At 49.1% G+C, this 14,390-nt stretch overlaps 2 protein-coding genes across 8 annotated transcripts; one reads left to right on the top strand and one right to left on the bottom strand.

Annotated features, from left to right (window-relative positions):
* Positions 1-6,137: 6,137 nt before the first annotated feature.
* Positions 6,138-10,111, top strand: MSMP (microseminoprotein, prostate associated). The gene is made up of 4 exons (XM_047701001.1): positions 6,138-6,726; positions 8,869-9,215; positions 9,441-9,549; positions 9,931-10,111. The coding sequence occupies exons 2-4, from the start codon at positions 9,086-9,088 to the stop codon at positions 10,109-10,111; spliced, it is 420 nt and encodes a 139-aa protein (XP_047556957.1). The 5' UTR covers positions 6,138-6,726; positions 8,869-9,085.
* A 45-nt stretch (positions 10,112-10,156) lies between these two features.
* Positions 10,157-14,149, bottom strand: RGP1 (RGP1 homolog, RAB6A GEF complex partner 1). 7 transcript variants are annotated; one of them, XM_047700995.1, is made up of 9 exons: positions 14,056-14,149; positions 13,350-13,484; positions 12,834-12,970; positions 12,439-12,522; positions 12,185-12,334; positions 11,760-11,906; positions 11,450-11,577; positions 11,050-11,239; positions 10,157-10,560 (listed from the first exon to the last, which is right to left on the bottom strand). In XM_047700995.1, exons 2-9 carry the CDS (start codon positions 13,463-13,465, stop codon positions 10,337-10,339), a joined length of 1,176 nt encoding a protein of 391 aa, XP_047556951.1. In that variant the 5' UTR covers positions 13,466-13,484; positions 14,056-14,149; the 3' UTR covers positions 10,157-10,336. The 7 variants fall into 7 exon arrangements, with proteins under 7 accessions (XP_047556951.1, XP_047556946.1, XP_047556947.1 ...); XM_047700990.1 differs by lacking the exon at positions 14,056-14,149 and adding an exon at positions 13,880-14,016; XM_047700991.1 differs by lacking the exon at positions 14,056-14,149 and adding an exon at positions 13,821-13,938.
* Positions 14,150-14,390: the final 241 nt, after the last annotated feature.

The following is a 14,390-nucleotide window of genomic DNA, read 5'->3' as shown; positions in this document are numbered from 1 at the left end:
AAATGTGGGTAATGCAGCAGTTATGCCACAGGAAGGTCAAGCCTGGGGCATAAGAATTACCTGGTTAGGGGAGAAGAGGGTGTAGTGTCTTATAAAAATCAGATTTCCAAATTTCATTTCCAATGTTTCTTTTTTTTTTTTAAATATTTTATTTATTTATTTGAGAGAGAGAGAGAGAGAGAGACAGTGAGAGAGAGCATGAGCGAGGAGAAGGTCAGAGGGAGAAGCAGACTCCCCGTGGAGCTGGGAGCCCGATGTGGGACTCGATCCCGGACTCCAGGACCATGACCCGAGCCGAAGGCAGTCGCTTAACCAACTGAGCCACCCAGGCGCCCCATTTCCAATGTTTCTGATTCAATGTTTCAATGTTTCTGATGAGCTCAGAAACCTGCAATTTTAAGAAGCCACCTCCTACCAAGTAAGACAAAGACCACACTTTTGAAAATTCAGGCTAAGCAAACAAATCAGCAGTCGGAGAGAAAAAGTATAGCCACCTATCAATTTCAGAAAGCCCATATTCTAGTACAGTAGTTCTAAACATGGGGAGCGGCTTACTGATTTTGCCTTCCAGGGGGACATTTTGGCAATGCCTGAAGACATTTTTGGCTATCACAGTGGAGGTCAGGGATGCTCCTAAACATCTCACAGGTCATAGGACTGGCGCCAAACAATAGTCTTATCCAGCCCAAACCCCAGTGCCGTGGTGCAGGATATTCTGCTCCTCAGCACCACCATTCCCAATCCACAGAAATCAATGCTACATACACAATTTTGGTCATAGTACAGAAAATTATGTGAAACCCCTGGAAAAAAATGAGACCCCAAAAATCACTTTAAAAAAAAAACAGTGAATGTTATTAAAGATATGGATAAGAAGGAGACTAGAACAACAGACAACACGGGCACGTGGTTGGCTCAATCAGCAGAGCATGTGACTCTTGATCTCAGGGTCCTGAGTTCAAGCCCCACAATGGGCATGGAGCCTACTTAAAAACAAAAACAAATGAACAAAAATTAGAACAGACAATGATGGGAGGTAGGTATGGACAAAGATGGTGAGCCAAGAAGGAAATGAAGAGAGGACAAGGCACCGGGTGACAGCAGCGAACAATGAACACCACTCCCTCAATGGACGCAGCCTCTCTCCACATGTAGAGGATTGGTAAAGAGAAACCTATTAAAAATAACATAAGCAAAAAAAGAAAAGGAAAGGAAAATGGATAAAGGAACTGTAAAGAAGGAGCTTTAGGATACATCAAGCACAGATCCGGAGTGAAAAAAGACAATAGAGATTCCTTTGTAAAAGAAAGCTAAATAAAGACTCTTAAACAATGGTAAGAAAATGAGAAGACTCCTAGGAGGAGATTGGGAATTATGCGAGAAAGGAAAAAATATTTTTTTTATGATCTTCTAGCCCTAATTTCCTCCCCCACCTTCACCCCAAGAAAGATGATCCTTTAAAAGTTCTTTGATTTGGGGTGCCTGGGTGGCTCAGAGGGTTAAGCCTTTGCCTTCGGCTCGGGTCATGATCTCGGGGTCCTGGGATCGAGCCCCGCGTCGGGCTCTCTGATCGGCGGGGAGCCTGCTTCCCCCTCTCTCTGTCTGTCTCTCTGCCTACTTGTAATCTGTCTGTCAAATAAATAAATAAAATCTTTAAAAAAAAAAAAAAGTTCTTTGATTTTATCAAGCAGACATAATGAAGGCAGGGTGGGGGTGGGAGGGGGTGACTGGCTCAGTCAGTTAAGCAGCTGCCTTCTTCAGCTCAGGTCATGATCCCAGGTCATGATCTCAATCTGGGGATTGAGCCCCACATTGGGCTCCCTTCTCAGCAGGGAGCTTGCTTCTCCCCTATCTGCCATTACCCCTGCTTGTGCTTGCTCTCTGTCTCTCTCTTGCTTGCTCTATGTCAAATAAATATGTATTTTTTAAAATCTTAAAAAAAATAAAATAGGGTACCTGGGTGGCTCAGTGGTTAAAGCCTCTGCCTTCAGCTCAGGTCATGATCCTGGGATCAAGCCCCTTATTGGGCTCTCTGCTCAGCAGGAAGCCTGCTTCGCCCCCTCTTTCTGCTTGCCTCTCTGCCTACTTGTGATCTTTGTCTGTCAAATAAATAAATAAAATCTTAAAAAATAATAATAATAAAAATAAAATAAATAATGAAAGGGAAGGGAAGTTGGAGAAAGAGGAGCACACCTAAGAATTCTTTTTTTTTGTTCTTTTAAGATTTTATTTATTTATTTACTTATTTATTTAAGAGAGAACAAGCACAAGCAGGGGAGTGGCAGGGAGGGAAGAAGCAGGCTCCCTGCTGAGCATGGAGCCCCCACAATGTGGGCCTCAAGCCCAGGTCCCTGGGATCATGACCTGAGCTGAAGGCAGACACGTGACTGAGCCACCCAGGCACCCCTAAGATTTCTTCTCAAAGGAGAAGATGGTCGTGCTCAAAAAAAAAAAAAAAAAAAAAAAAAAGACTCAAAGAGAAGGACAAAAGATGTTTTGGGGAGAGAAGAGAAAAGATGAGGGAGAGATCTGGTAGCAACTTGAGGGAGAGGGACTTTAAGGGCTCTTTTTCTTTGGGAAAGAGAAATTAAATGAGGATTTTTTTTTTTTTAAGCATTGTTTCTGGGGTACGAGAGATGAGATATAGCCTTTATCTTCTACCCCTTCTAAGGAACCTTCAGTAAAATCTGACTTTACTTTGGGGATTGGGTCTGCATTTTTTCTCAGTTGTGACAACATGTAAGATTGGCCTTTAGGCAGATCAAGAGCCCAGTTACATACATTTTTACCATGTTTGAAGTGACTGTAAGATTTCCGGAGCAACCAAAAGAAAGCCATATGACAATAAACTAACTCCCAGAGTTTAGAGCTGTACCAACATAAGTTATTCACCTCAAGGGGCTATTTAAATTTAAATTAACTAAAATTTAAAATTCCATTTCTCAGTCACACTAGCTATATTTCAAGTGCTCAAAAACCACATGTGGCTAGTGGCTAAGGATTAGGCAGGACAGGCAGAAAACAGTTCCATCACCACAGAAAGTTCTACTGGACAGCACTGGAGTAAAGAAAAAAGCTTAGACAAATAGCTAACAAAAAATGAACCCTTTTCAAATCTTTAAAGAGCTGCCATATTGAAAAACAAGTAGATTTTTTCCCCATGTTGTTTCAAAAAGCAGAATTAAGGGGGGAAATGAGATGCCGTAACATGACAGATTTCAGTTTAACAACTCTCTAGTACCTAAAGCCAGATAACAGTAGAAGGGACAGCCTCTGACCGCAGAAGGAAGTGACCCGTTTCATTCAGTAGAGACAGTCAAGCAAAGACCAACTTGATCATCTTTCAGAACTAACAAAGAACTAGATGCCTTCTAAGTATCTAGTTTTGATTCTAGAATTTTAAGAAAAGAGCAATTGACAAATAAGATAAAAGTGAGAGTCATCAATACAATTTTAAAAGTCACTACTGCCACAAGTAGACTATAGAGCAGGCAGGAACAATGAAAACATTTAAGTGGACAGGGAATTTAGTCAAACATTAATGGTGGTTAGTTAGGGGTTAATTACTGGTGGTACAGGCTATCATGAATGTGGTAATTTGTAAGGAGAAAAAAAATTGCACGAACTTGTTAAGAATGGTACCAATGGTTCAGAGACAAGGTGGGAAAACTTCAGTACAGGTTATTAATGGAAACTTGACCACAGTTGAAATCGGTACTAGAACCAGAGGATCTTTTCTATTCTCTGCCAAAGAGAACACCAGGCTAAGTATAGCAAATGAATGTTCTTGGAACTCTTGCCCCTCCATCCCATTCCCCTGCTGCTCACCCACGGTCTTATTTATCATCTCTCTCAACTCCTGAAACTCAGTCTCCTTCATGTGATCTCCTCATCTGCATAGGAACAGCTTCTTTCAACCTTCTCATCTCAATAGGGAATGCCAAAGGATGAGGTCTCTTAACTTTCTACCCTAGCTATGAACTTAACCCATCTTCATCCTCCCCCCCAAAATGTACTTGGCTTGATTATAATGTAACATACTGAATATATATTCATATACATGTACTGACTTGTTACATTATCTGTGCATTTTAGTGTTTATGTGTACATGAGAGAATTCATGCACACGCATGTGGTAACATCCTTTCTTGGTCAACACTGAGGAATCTGGCGCCAAAATTGTGAAATTCACTCTTCAGTGGCTAGCACACCAAGCTTAAGTGGAGTCATCCAACGGACTCTACAACTGACCATGTCATGCTTCTGAATGCAAAATAGTGGAAGAAGAGACAGTAGTAGATATAAATTTGAAAACTTTTATTCTTGTAGGAAAAATAGTGGAAACATAAGCGTCTTAGAGGAAGACTAGCTTAATCTAAGGGGAAGGTTGAAGCCTTGGTGAAAGCAAGCATAAGAGGCTTTCCCAACAGTCCAGAATCAGAAAAGGGTGAGAGGAGAGGAAGGAAGACAGAAGTAGATCATACAGAATAAATAAAATCCAACCTTTAAAAAAAAAAAAAATCTAAGGTCTTACCAAAGAGAAAGGTGGAAAAAAAGAAGATTTCAACACGAGTGTTAAAAATGGAAAAGAGCCAGAAAGGGCTGTAGGCTTTAAAAAAAAAAAAAAAAAAATCAATGAAGAAGTAGTGGTGTATGTTGGCAAAGAGAAGTGTAGAGTTGAGGGAAGGGATAGAATTTATGGTAGGGGAAGTTGGTGTGAAGTTTTCCTCTAAAGATGCCCAGCAGAGCAAAGAAGGAATGAAGGCAAAAGCCACTGGGAATAAGGTAGGGCTGGGACTAAAACAGCAGAGGAGAAAGCAACAGGGTCCAAAATAGGAAATTATTTTCTTTTTTTTAATTAACTGACCCAGATTTTCTTGTCTGGGGCCAAAGGCAACTGTAGGATTTAAAGATCTTTAAAATAAATCATAAAGATCCTGTTCCTTAGAATTGCCTTTGGCCCGAAATAAAATAAACTATAAAGATCATGACAGAATTAGTGTCAGTTTCTGAGACAAGTACAAAATACCATTGTGGAGTTGATTTTAGAAATCAGACTAAGTGCTGTTAAAGAAATGCTACTGTGAATAAAACACCTTTACCTTTCTCTTTTTATCAGTCACAGGGTAAATATAGAAACTTCATAGTTACACATGTCCACAGAAGACAGTAAGTGACCTAATATATATGGTAAAACCGAGTTGTTTGTCTTTGTATACTGTAGCCTAATGCCCACCCCCCCAACAAATGTTTTACTTGGTTCAGGATTCACAGGACAGGTTATAGGGCTGCACAGAGAAAAGTTAAGCTTAAAAACAAAGACCGTAAGATGAGGGAGGGGGAAATGAGAGGTGTTGTGCTGATACAGTATATGTGCTGCCGAAGTGAGCACTGTTGTGCTGATACAGAACTGAGGCATTACAAACACAGATTCACGCAAGTCAGCGAGGGGGGGAAAAGGCACAAAAGCATGGCAGTGCCATATAACTAATCTTGACAGCCTCACTGTGGGTGTTAAAACACTGAATCCGGACTTTTAAACTCTTTCTCTTTTTAAAACGTCAACATTTAATAGCTTGATATATGCAGTTATGTGATTTTAAATGACTACTAAAATTAGCACATCAATGCCTAATTCTTTGGCAAAGACCGAATGGCAGGTGGTAATGTTAGACACAGATAACCTCACCTTTAAGTCACTCACTACTCTTCCGGCTCGGAAGGCCATAGATTCTACCTGCGAGGGCAAATCCCAATTCCTCACGCCAGCATTCAAAGCTTTTAATGACCTAGCCACATGGTACCTACATAACCCTAAGTCCCCTACCCCCAAAACCTAGCCTCCACTGTCAGAGTGCACAGACCTCTAGACAGACCGTATCTCTGCGATCTGGCCATTTCCACCTTCCTACCTGATGTGGAAGTCACCTTAATTTACAGGTTCTGGCTCGCCAAGGCCTACACTGGCGCTGCGCTCCTCCAGCACTCCAGTACACCTCGCTCTCGCTCCGCAGCCCCGCAATCCGCCCCTCCCTGGGCCACACCACCTCGCCCACTTGCTGTTTTGCCCCTGGGCCCCTTTCCCTCCCCACCACCAGCTCTCTGGGGCCTTCTCCCTGCCCCCAAGAGATTCTCCCAGCGGACGTTCCTGGCCAGCCTCCATTCGGTCGCAGGCTCTGTATTCGGTGTCTGATAGGGGCTTCAAGCCAGGGGTGAAAATGGGACCTGGACCCCGCAGGACCCGTCCCCGCTTAACTCCCAGGCGCTTCAGTGACCCTCTCGGGGCTCCGCCACCCACCCAGCCACCCTCAGGGGCTCCAGCCACCCAAATCTCCCCGACGCGGCGGGTCCCTCCTATCCGGCGACAGGCAGCGGGGGGTCGGCAGTGACTCACCGGAGGGCCAGCGGCCGGAATACGCTCACTTCCTCTCCGCGCGCACCTGCCGGGCCCCGCTGGAGCGCCGCCCGGCCGGGCCTCCGGCGGATGTTTTTTCTGTCCCCGCGCTCGCAGCCAGTGCGCGCCAACCACCGCCTCCCCGCCGCTCCCCGCGCCCCCTGCAACTGGCACCCCCAACCACCGCTGCCCCGGGAATCACAAAATTGGACCCTAAACACTGACATCCCCAACAGACAAGCGCGCACACACAGAGCAACCACAAGCGTGGCCTCCAGCCCCGCGCAGCTACAGAAACGCACACTTGAGCACACCCACCAGCTGGAATCCAAGTGGGTTCAACCAACACCTTCCAGACACCCACAGCCCCACAACTTCTGAGAGGGATCCTGGCTCAGCCCCAGCCTTTCTTTCCAGAAGCCCCTACTCCTGCCCATAAGCCTACCTTCTCTTCGTTACAGACGGCTCTCCCTTCTGTCCCCATTACCTCACACACCAATCCCCATTGGGCCCCCTTTGCCTTCCAGCATCATCACCACCTTCAAGCTTCCTAGCTTCCCAGTCGTGTCTGCCCCCTACTGGGTTGGTTCCAGGTTGCAGGAGCAAAAGACTGGTCCAGACTTCCAGGGTGTCAGCTTGTCCCCCTTCCCCAGAAAGGCAGCGGCAGAGCTATTGACCACTGACAAGACTTCTGGGCCCTTGTGCTAGAAAGCCTTCTCATCCATCTCCTCCAGCCAAGAGAGCAGTCCAGGGCCATGCCTCCCACACGCCAGCCTACATCAGAGCACCCTGTTTCAACCACTGAGTCTTCTTTTTTCTCTCACTACTCCTCTGCAATAGAAAGGTATCAGACCTGACTAGGGTGAACATGTGGTACAACTTGGCATCTCCATCCACTTAAGCTATCTACTTGGAAGAGGACAGACAGGGAATCTGAGGTGGATGGATGAAGTTGTGTTTCTGAATGGTGAAGAGGTCAGGCAGGGTGGCCCTCTAAAAAGGTCAGTCAGAAGTATTCTTATCTGATCTACTGGGTGACAGGGAATGGGAGTCTTGCAGTAAAAGGGACTGGAGACTCAGAAGGAAAAATAGAATGTCAAAGTGATTAGCGTAGGAGGGGAATAACCCAGATAGGGTCTTTGGAGTGTGGCAGACTGAGAGAGAGGGGCCATTAGTAGCAAAGAGATGGCCCCCATTAGAGTGGTCAGAAAGAAGAACTTGAGAGTTCACATGAGTGGGGATGGGCAGCAATAGATCTGAATCCTAACATGAAAAGCTGGAGCCCCCAAGTTAGCTGGAAGGATAAGAAAAGGACACCTCTTCCCAGGGCAGAAGTGAGGGGACTGAGCTAGGAAAAGTGGGTTTATCGGCAACACTGTTTCTCAAACTGGAGGTGCTAAGGGTGACATGGAACACAATTGCGAAAAGGGCAGACGTCTGTGGTAGGAGACCGCAGCCCCTAACCGAAGCCCTCAGCTATGCAGAGCTGCTCAATGTGATTTAAACAAAGGACTGTACCCATTTTGTCTCTGAACTCTAGCACCAATCACAGCAGCTACTATTTTCTGGGGGCCATGTGGCAGGGACAGTACTAATACCATTACATGTATTACCTCATTGAAAGCCTCTTAACAACCCTATGAGTTAGTATTACTATCCCAATGTAAAGATAAGGAAACAGGTTTTAGAGAGGTGAAGTAGTTTGCCCAAGGTCACAGTCTTAAGTAGAAACAGAATCTGAATCCAACTAGTCTGATTCTATAACCTATGCTCTTAACCACCCACCTCGGGAGTCTCTCGAACCTGAAGGAGGATGTCAGAGGACTCCTCAATTCTCATTCCATAACGTACAAGAGGAAAGCAGCATACCTCTGTGAAATGAGTGACGCATATCGCCTGGGTATTTGAAGACGTTCCTCTTTGAAAGTACCACCCCTAGCTATGGGAAGATCGTGTATCTACTGGGTGTTTGGAGGTACTGAACAATGCATCCTCAGGACGCTTGTGGAAGAGACACCTGCCTCCCCATCTCTGAGGGGTAGCCATGTCTCTAGGATACTTCTGGGAGATTCTGCCATAGGGTCTGAGAGAAATATTCTGCACTCCGGGGGCCTGTTCGCTCTCCTGGAGCCTCTGGCTGTTGCACCCTACTGCACTCCTTGGTTTGGCTGGCGCACAGGATTAGCCATCCCCAGGAAATGCCTCCCTCCGGTCCAGGCAAGGATCCCAGCACACACACCCCTGGAGTGTGTATGTGTGTTGGGGGCAGGGTGGAATGCTTCCTTCTCTCCAGGTCAGGGAAGAGATGGGGGGACCACCTGGGGGCCCTCCCCCCCTCCCTCCTCCTTGCTGGGGAAATGCCCAGTCCAGTGCCCCTTCCATGGCCACCTCCCTCCCCCTAGCTGTGCTTGGGCATGAATCAGCTCTCACAGCTTGTTAAAGCTGGACCTCTTGTTTTCATGCCCTCACCTCAGGAAACAGAATTACAGCTTTTCCAGCTCTACTCAGCAGGGGGCCAGGGTCCTCACTTTATAAACATTCCCAAGCCTGTGAGAGCAGAGGGCACGGAGATGGTGTGAGACAGAAGCCCAGGGGAGAAAGACAGAAACTAAGACCGAAGGAGAAAAAGAAAAGCCAGAGACAAGACCAGAAGAGAGGCCAAGAAGGGATCGCGAGGGCTGTGCTACAGGAATGACCCTAAGGATGCTCTGGGCTGGACAGGCGAAGGGGGTCCTGGGAAGCCGGGGGATCATCTGCTTGGTGATCTCTCTGCTCCTCCAGCAGCCAGGAGTCCACAGCAAGTGCTACTTTCAAGCTCAAGGTAAAGCTGGGGGAGGCATTAGGAAAGGACAAGGAGAGAGGGAGCTGGGGCGAGGGGGCTTAGAGATGATCCTCTACCAGAATACCCAGACTCCCTCCAGCTTGGAAACAGGAGAGACTAAATGTGGGGGCAATATGCACTTACTTTCTCCCATTCCAGACCACAAGCGATTCTGTCGGCCACCACCAATCCCCAAACACACTAACATTTCCTGTTCTTCCCTAGCCCCCTGCCACTATGAAGGGAAATATTTTACCCTGGGTGAGTCTTGGCTCCGCAAGGACTGTTTCCATTGTACCTGTCTGCATCCTGTCGGTGTGGGCTGCTGTGACACGTGAGTGACCAAAGACAGCCAGAGAGAATGGCTCTGACATGAGTGACTAAGGGCTGGCCAGGGTGTAACCAGATTGCTGTGATGTGAGAATGAACAGAACAGAGGTACGAGGCAGGCTGAACCTGAAGTTACCAACAAGAATTTGAGAGATAAGGCTGCAGGCTACAAAGTGAGGGATGTAGGGGTGGGTCTGGAGGGGAAGTATTTCTGCTGTGAAACGAAAAAATCCATATATGGTAGGTGAGAGCTTGGCTGGGGGACCAAGAGGGCACTAAAGATATGGGAAAGATATGAGAGGAATGCTGGCAGAGAGAAGTGTGGGGCAGTGACAAAGGTGGCCCTTCACTGTGCTGAATCCTTTCCGATCATTTGGTTCCCCAGGTCCCAGCATCCCATCGACTTCCCTGCAGGCTGTGAGGTACGTCAGGAGGCAGGAACCTGCCAATTCTCCCTGGTGCAAAAATCTGACCCTCGGCTGCCCTGCAAAGGAGGAGGGCCCGACCCAGAATGGGGCTCAGCTAACACCCCTGCTCCTGGGGCTCCTGCTCCCCACTCCAGCTAAACTCAACTGATCACCCTTCTGCCGACTGCCCACTGCTGCTGCCACTTCCAGGGAAACCACTAGCAGCTGCCAATTTATTCTGAATAAATAAATTAATGCTACAGCTGAAAGCCTGCCTCTTGTGTCCGTGCCATTGGACCCCACGTGGGAAAAATGGGTCCTACTAGAGTCCAGGTGCTGAGTTCTCAGTATCCTGAAGAAAGATAGTGTCACGGTGATCCATTTTCAGATGGTTATGGTGCTGGTGCTGGGGCCTGGGGCTGCATATGAGGCCAGGGTAGGGCTTGTGGGCAGCACCTTGATGGGGAGGTCCCAGCTGAAGGTGTCCACGGGCACCTGCTCAGGCCCTGTCCAGGTGACAGGCTCAGGCTGTTCCAAAGGAGGTAGGAGCACCAAACCTGGTTCTCGTGATGTTACAAATTCAAAATGCAATCGCCACTTCAGGGACACTGTGGAAAAAAAAGATAAAGGCAGAGGCATTAGAAGCCAGGAGTAAAAACGAGTGTAGGATGTGGTTCCTGAATGAGAAAAAAGGCAGTATTCGGGAAGAGGAGGAAAAGCCACAGGGCTAGGATCAAGGGTTTCTCTAAAGAAATCTGTTAACCAGAAATGTGACAATCAGGACAGCAAGGTCAAGCACCTAATAACCACAGCATGGGACAGTCAGGACTTGGAAGCTTGACGTAAACATGCTAGAGCATCAGAGATCAATGTGCCACAGGGTCACAGTGGGCAGGGGAAGGAAGAACACCCACAAAGCTCTTAAAAGTTTAAGTGTCAGTGCATCTAGGAAATAGGCTGAAATCAGAAAAAGTGTTAAGGGTCAAAGGCTGGGTATGGGTATGGCCAGGAATTTGTTAAGAATCAGGACCCATTACACTCTAGAGAAATAGGGCATTTTACTCTCTTCCCCCATCCGATAATGGTCAGGATCTCACCAATGGCTGTGCAGAAGCCTGGGGTGGAGCTGAGAGGGATGGGGAGAGAGAAGCTGGTTCTGGTTGTATGCAGGCAGGACTCCTGGTGCCGGGCATGAGTCACATGAGACACGGAGGGGACACCCCCCGTCCTGCGGCGCCTCTGGTACTCGGGCTGTACACGCTCCTCAGTCTGTAAGCTTACTGAAAACTGGGAGCAAGAAGAGAAGTGGGTGCTAGCAGGCACTGGGAAGTGCGGACTCTAGATGAGAGGCTTGAGCCCAACCTCAAGCTTTTTTACCAAGAGGACCCTGGGTGACCACACTCTTCACTTCTATATACCACCCCTCTTTATGCAGGCCCTTCTCCTTCCTCCCTAGCCCTCCAAGCCCAGCACCCCAAAAGCCCCTTTCCTTCTCACCTGCAAACAAGCTACAGTTCCTTCCCCTAAGTTTAAGGTCCCCACCACATCCTCGCCGAGTCTGTATACAGATTTGAAGATGCCAAATGTCCCAACTTTTCCTCGGCCATCACTGATATTATATAGATCTGGGGAGAATGGGACACTATAAGCGTGGAGTCCACACTGGAGCTTATCAAGGGCTGGCCAAGGTGGGGCTTTTTGTTATAATGTGGGATATCAGTGAGTCCTTAGAAGTATGGGCAATTAGGAAAATCTATAATACTATGGGAGGATTGGTGGAGGGGGCCAATTGTGAAAGGATTCTCACGGAGGCTGCGGCAGGATGTGGCAGCCATGAGACGCTCCCCAGCCAGCTCAGCTATCCATGAATCCTTCTTCCCACCTTCATCCTCTTCCAGGAATGGGCTAGATGGGGCTATGGCCTCATCCTGGGGAAACCGGACATCTTGAAGGCCTACAGAGAGAATGAGCAGAAAATATTGCTAGGAGGGAATGGACAGTAGAGATTAGGTTTTAGACTCCAACCTGTGAAGGCTGAAGGTAATGGGAACCATGCCCCAGGTACCCATCTTAACTTATTGTCCAGAACCTCCCTCCCCAACCCCCCTGCACCTTTACTTAGACCAGGAAGCCTTTCTCCAGCCCCCCACACCCACAAGCCCTCTTTAGATCATTTCTGCTTTGGTGAGGCTCTTCCCAAGCCCTGGATTTCGTCCAGAAATCCTTACTTACCCGTCAGCACAAGAACCCTCAGAGGAACCCTGAGTAAAGTGATGGGTGAGTTGACACGCTGGCAGCCAATGGTCAGTTTGTAGACATACTTGACTGACTGACCCCGAAAGGAGGGTGGTCCCTCTATGGGCAGCACCTCACTGTAGGAGTCTGGTTGGGAAGTAGTAGTCAGGGCAGCCAGAGGCAGCCAGAGAAGTCCTCCCTCCAGGAGCCTTAGAAGGCAATCCAGGGGTGGGGAGGAGGCAGTCACTCACATGATTTGGACTCTCCAGGATCTAGCCTCAGATCACAGAAAAGGATTTTTGGTGGAGTGGAAAGGATACACTGACCTCTCTCACCTAAAAGAGATTAAAACAAAAGAAAACAAAAAAAACCCCTGCAATTTAATGACCCCATTGTCCAGTACTGGATGAAGCTAGCGCAGCAATAGGGGCCACAAGCACTGCCAACAAAGGGCAGCCCAAAGTAAGCTACCCCTCTTTTCTAATTGTAAGATAGGATCAGTCTTATACCCCCAACATTAACAAATACCTTCCTCCACATCTCCGATATGACAAAGACTAGAAGCACCCCCTAGAACAATTTAACAAATTCACTCTCAGGTGGCAATGACTCCGCCCCCTTCCAAAGGCAAATGCCCATCTCTAACCTCGGTGTGGCAGAAAGACAGTCTGGCTCTCTGGCTGGACATCTGGCTGACTGGAGTCAGGGGGAGGTAGTGCTACTCGACTCTCACTGGCATGGAACTGGCAGTGGATTTGGGCACTGGCCCAGGCCAGAGCCTCACTACGGGAGGAGGAAAAGAAAAGCATCAGGGGGGCGATCCTGACCTCACAAATACTCTCCCAAGCTCCCTTATCCCCCTGAGGAGACCAACACCATCAGGTGACTGTCCTAGGAGTAAGGGAATCTAGAACCCCAAAGAGAATCCATCAGACAAAGAGAAGTACGCTATGGGTAGAAACGGGAATGGGGGAGAAGAAAGGAAGGGAGTGTGGAGGGCCCTGTCAATCCCATCTTCTGTTAAACAGCCCTTTCCTACAAGAGAACACAATGAGCAAGAAAGTGGTGGTGTAGCTACACGACAACCTGAGCTCTGGCTTAGCAGTATAGATACCAGGTTTTCTCCCAGAAGAGCCACCTCCTTCAGTATCTGCATACCTACCTGGATGCAGAAGTGGCCGTGGGGGGCAGGGGGTTGGTGACCGTCACTACACACTCCAGCGCCTCCCCCGCCAGAAACACAGGACCTCGGCTCAGCTCTGCTACCACTTCAATCATGGCAGCTCCGGAATGAGAACTAGAGGTAAACGGGGGTGGGGGTGTCAGAGGTCAGTACCATGGCAGGGAGGGGCGTCTGCAGCGAGCCTGGGGGCGAGGACAGAGAAGACGGGCAGTCACCGCCACGGAGTCTGGGAGAAGCATCTGGATTTGGGATGCGGGAGGTGGATGGCAAGTATGGGTAGCAGCTGACTCAGTAAAGATAGGACTTCGCTCGGGGCCCCAGACCCCCGCCCCTCTTAGCGCCGAGTTAGTTCCCTTACCACCCACCCCCGAACCTCCAAACCGGCCTCCGCCGCCCTCCCTCCAGATTCCACGTCCCAGCCCAAGGCCGCCGCTGCCCGTCACCTCGTGCCCCTAGCCCGGGCACCTCGCACGGTCGAAAACTGGGTCTCGGCACACCGAGGCCCTCACCTGCCCGCCCCTCCAGAACCAGGCCAAGTGCGTGGCGGCGTCCGCGACAGAGGCGGGACTTCCCTTCAGCCCCGCTTCCCCACAGAGCGCCTTCCGGCCGGAAACGCCCGGCGGGCCCAACCGGAAGGGGCTCGAGTCGTCCTGCAGCCTTGGGTCACCTTCCCACGGGCTGGCACCTGGGCGCAGGCGCTGTTTCAGACACCAACCGGCGGGACCCGGCGTCCCACCCAGGGAAGGGCCTGGCGCGACGGCCAGGGGACCAGGCTGAGGCTGCCGAGAGCTCCCAGGCGGGTCCCGGGGGCGGTTCCTTGCGGGCTGGCCCCCGGGGCTCCTCCCCTTTCCGCGGACTTGGTAGCTCTTTGGTCGGGCAAGCTAATCACCGCGGCCCAATGACGACGAGGCCCGACCCTTCCCTCCCAGAACCCAGAAAGACTACTGAGGGGGAGCCCGAGGCGGCTTCATTGCTGTTGCCGCCAACACCGCTGCAACAACAGCTCCCAGGCTCCACAGA

The sequence above is a fragment of the Lutra lutra genome, chromosome 13, assembly GCF_902655055.1.
Source record: "Lutra lutra chromosome 13, mLutLut1.2, whole genome shotgun sequence".
Taxonomy (NCBI): Eukaryota; Metazoa; Chordata; class Mammalia; order Carnivora; family Mustelidae; genus Lutra; species Lutra lutra.
Note: the sequence above shows the minus strand (reverse complement) of the source record. Positions and strands in the feature narration are given on the sequence as shown.

Coding starts and splice junctions, on each gene's coding strand:
- MSMP (XM_047701001.1), top strand. CDS start 9,086: ATGACCCTAAGGATGCTCTGGGCTGGACAGGCGAAGGGGGTCCTGGGA. Junction 9,216..9,440: donor GTGCTACTTTCAAGCTCAAG/GTAAAGCTGGGG, acceptor GTTCTTCCCTAG/CCCCCTGCCACTATGAAGGG. Junction 9,550..9,930: donor GGTGTGGGCTGCTGTGACAC/GTGAGTGACCAA, acceptor TTGGTTCCCCAG/GTCCCAGCATCCCATCGACT.
- RGP1 (XM_047700995.1), bottom strand. CDS start 13,465: ATGATTGAAGTGGTAGCAGAGCTGAGCCGAGGTCCTGTGTTTCTGGCG. Junction 12,971..13,349: donor ACGGCCACTTCTGCATCCAG/GTAGGTATGCAG, acceptor CTCCTCCCGTAG/TGAGGCTCTGGCCTGGGCCA. Junction 11,578..11,759: donor CACATCCTGCCGCAGCCTCC/GTGAGAATCCTT, acceptor CATTCTCCCCAG/ATCTATATAATATCAGTGAT.